This window comes from Micropterus dolomieu, linkage group LG19 (genome assembly GCF_021292245.1).
Source record: "Micropterus dolomieu isolate WLL.071019.BEF.003 ecotype Adirondacks linkage group LG19, ASM2129224v1, whole genome shotgun sequence".
Lineage (NCBI taxonomy): Eukaryota > Metazoa > Chordata > Actinopteri > Centrarchiformes > Centrarchidae > Micropterus > Micropterus dolomieu.
The window spans coordinates 18,853,818-18,857,401 of record NC_060168.1 but is presented as its reverse complement, the minus strand read 5'-3'; the positions used below and the strand labels follow the sequence as shown (position 1 = coordinate 18,857,401).

General features: G+C 37.6%; 1 protein-coding gene across 1 annotated transcript; it reads right to left on the bottom strand.

The window, feature by feature from the left end:
- Window positions 1–1,814: 1,814 nt before the first annotated feature.
- On the bottom strand, window positions 1,815–3,552 carry LOC123958224 (phosphomethylethanolamine N-methyltransferase-like; the record flags this gene model as incomplete). The annotated part of the gene is made up of 3 exons (XM_046031480.1): window positions 1,815–1,976; window positions 2,114–2,230; window positions 3,409–3,552. Coding segments are annotated over 3 exons (372 nt in total), but the record flags the coding sequence as incomplete, so codon positions are not given.
- Between the last annotated feature and the right edge of the window lie 32 nt (window positions 3,553–3,584).

Below are 3,584 nucleotides of genomic sequence, written 5' to 3'. Positions count from 1 at the left end.
TAACAAGACACAAGCAGTGGGCGTAGCGTCCTCCGGGCAAAGGAAGTCAAATGAGAGATAGCAGAAGACGAGTTCACTGGCTCACCATGATGTACACACACAGTGTAAAGATGATTATGGCAACTTATTATATTTCTTTTTGAGGATGCACAATATGGTCTATCTAAACTTGTTATGATTTATTTTTTTAACTCATAAGTTCTCTTTGACATTGCCTGTGATTGGCAGCTCCTCTTATCCTTTTACCAGTGTATATCTTTGGGAGCCCAGTTGAAGCGCAAAGTAACACCATCTGCTGTCAAAAAACTGCAAAATATCACAATAATAATATGTACATCTCTTATGATTGACAGCTCCTCTTATCCTGTTACCAGTGTATATCTTCGGGAGCCCAGTTGAAGCGCAAAGTAACACCATCTGCTGTCAAAAAACTGCAAAATATCACAATAATAATATGTACATCTCTTATGTCCTTTAGCCATTCCTGACAGCTGCAAGTCTGTCGCCATGACTGAAAATTGCCTAAGCTTTCAACTGTGAAATAGCTGTTAACAGAGGTTGATACTTTAACATCTTTGTAAAGACAGTTTCCACCAGGCTGTAATCCAAAATATACTGCTGCCCTCTTATTGTCTTCAGAAACATCTGCTGAATTTAGCAGTTAGATTAGAGAAGACATCAGAATCACCATTGCAAAGCTGCACAGATCAGACAGGAATGTTTGCACAATTAGATCATGGATGAAGTGCATCCAGGAGTTCTACCGTTTTGTCCTATTAATTAGCAGCTGTTCAGAAGGTGTGTGAGATTCACTGTTCCACATTTTGAGAGTGCAGGTGTGTCAATTTCAATGTTTTTGCTCTGAGCCACTGCTCATGCCTGCTATCCTTTCAGATCACACCCGGACAATACTTCAATCATTCTTGTAGGATTTAGGCTTTAAAGGCTTTTAACCATCTGTGCAGAGGTGGACTGTGTAATGTAAATAATGTGCAATAAAAAAAATAAACGCTGATGCAGTTTTTACTGTTGCCTGCTTAATTTTGGTGTTATTGTGTCGATATGTTAATGCTTAGGTTCTGTTTCCTGCTTCTGACTGCCGTGATCTAGCTGTTTTATCTGTATAAAAATCTAACAGATAATTCCGTTTCAGGCAAACCAGGGGATTTAGACATGAACATGCAGACTAATTAGCTTTAAATAACATTTTATGAGTCACTTTAACAGTGAAGTCAATGAATGAGCCATGGGGCAAAGCAACATCTGTTGTCATTGGTAGTAGGAGTTTGACTCTACTGGCAGTTACAGTCCAGGACATCAAACTAACAAAACCAGTTCAATTTCATCTTCTGTTTTTTATTGTGGAGTGAAGAGGAGAAATATGTCCTGAAATGTCTTACACAATGCATGGCTAGGCAATAAAACAATGTTGTTTTATGTATTAGTCTAAGTTGTGACAGATTTTCATTCAAATATTTAAATGGGCAATAACAAATTTAATTTGGTTTAAAAATATATATATTTTATAATAAATATTTTTTGCCCATTGTAACATCATGTTAATAGCAAGTCAACATTGTAATACTGTTATAATTGTTGTGTATTGATGTATATTTTCTATATATTATAGATATATATATATTCTCCCCTTTGCTCACACAGCACATTGACAGTGCCCCACTTTAAATAAAATGCCGCTGTAACAGGTTTAACAGACAATGCATGCTTCCTTCTTAAATTACTTTTACTTTTAATCCCCAACAAGTGAAAACAAGCAATTAATTAAAGACAAAAGCAAAAAACAACAAGGAAATAAGAATAAAACATTTCTTTTTTTTCCTTTTATTATCTTCCCCATCAATCACTCAATCCTTAGTTGCATAAAATAGTCCCCATCGTTGGTCTCCACTGTTGGAACGTCCCAGTTTTTCACTCCATCCACTTACTATTGCAAAATAGTCCTCTTCAGATAATTCCTGCAGGGGATGAAGAACAGTCAGGTTGGAACTAAACATGAATGATGTGTGTGCAAGTATAACCATGTAATTTTGACACCATATTTTGTGTGTGTGTATGTGCGTGTGACTGTGCATGTTTGCATGTGCATGCTAACCTCAATGAATTCATCCTTGATGACCTCTGCTCTTTGCAGCTCTGTCTTAATGACCTGGATGAACTGGGGTGTCCGGTCTTCTGCCCGAACGTTGCAGAAACCAGCTTCCTCAATGAACTACGGGAGAAGAGACAGAAGAGGTGAAGTAGAGGGGGAACAGCAACAGCAGCTGACCGACACTAGTAACACATTAACAACACATCCATAGTGAGCAGTCACCCCATTTGGGCTTTCTGTGCAGCAGAATACTTTTTTGTGTTACTCCATATGGGCAAGGGTGTCACTTTGTGTTTAAAAGTGGTGGGGACATTTAGGGGCTCATATTAGGGGTGTGACGAAACACTTAGGGCACGAGACGTGATAATGCACAATTTTGTAGTCACAAGAACAAGACAACAAGATACTCCAATACTATTTAAATAAATATTCATTGATCAAATCGGCTATTCGATTGGGGGGTTTTAAAGATTTTGAGCATTAAACTCTTAATTTCCTGCATTGTAGAGATATTTTTGGCACCAATTTATGGTGGAAATGTCTTTATTTATATGAAGGGAAACATAATTCATGTGGCCGACAATTCAGAATAAAAAAAACATTAACGACAACAATAATAATAATAATTATTAGCCCCTTGTTTCTTTAGCCTAAGTAACTTTTTTTTTGGACAAGGCAGATCTGTTTCTTCTATATTTACATTGCATTTCATGTTTTCCTATTGCGCAAGTAAACCTTTCTCATAGAACTTTTATTTAACATTGTTGCAAGCTAATTTTCAGACAACGTTTAGAAAATGCTTTCAAAAAGTGGTGGGGACAAAATCAACAATTTCAAAAAGTGCTCAGTGCTCGTCCCCAATGTAAATGACACCTATGCATATGGGTATCTGGTTTCACAAAGTCTTCAGCGGTAGATCAACCACTCTCGTGAGGTAAAATTAAATTTTTTTCGTCAAGGTAGTCTGGTGCTTTGATAATATAGTGACTGAATCTGGTTAAACAAAAAAGATCTTGCTCATTAACTATAACTTGTGACTGTAACTATAATTTTATTATTTCTTTAAGGGCACTGAGTGCCTTCATTGGACCAGCCCGTCCTCACCAGAAAAATGGCCATATAGGTTGATTGTTCAAGCAGCTTATTTCACATATTGGATGGTAAAGAGTCTTAGCAATAATTTGAGTGCCAATCCTCTCGTCCCATATTGGTAAAGAGGACTAAAGGGCTGAACTCCCCCAAGGGCAGTGTAGTCCTTTCACAAACTATTACATAATTAGGCTCTACTGTATATTTACCTTGCCATACTGTGAGGGAGTATAGAGGACGTAGCCTCTCTGTTTGACGTAGGCCTCAAACACTGGTGTCCAGGGCTTCTCCCCACAGCAGTAATCACTGATAAGCAACTGGCCACCTGGCTTTAACCATGACTGGACACAAAGAACAAATGCAAAGAGACGTTTGGAAATCAACA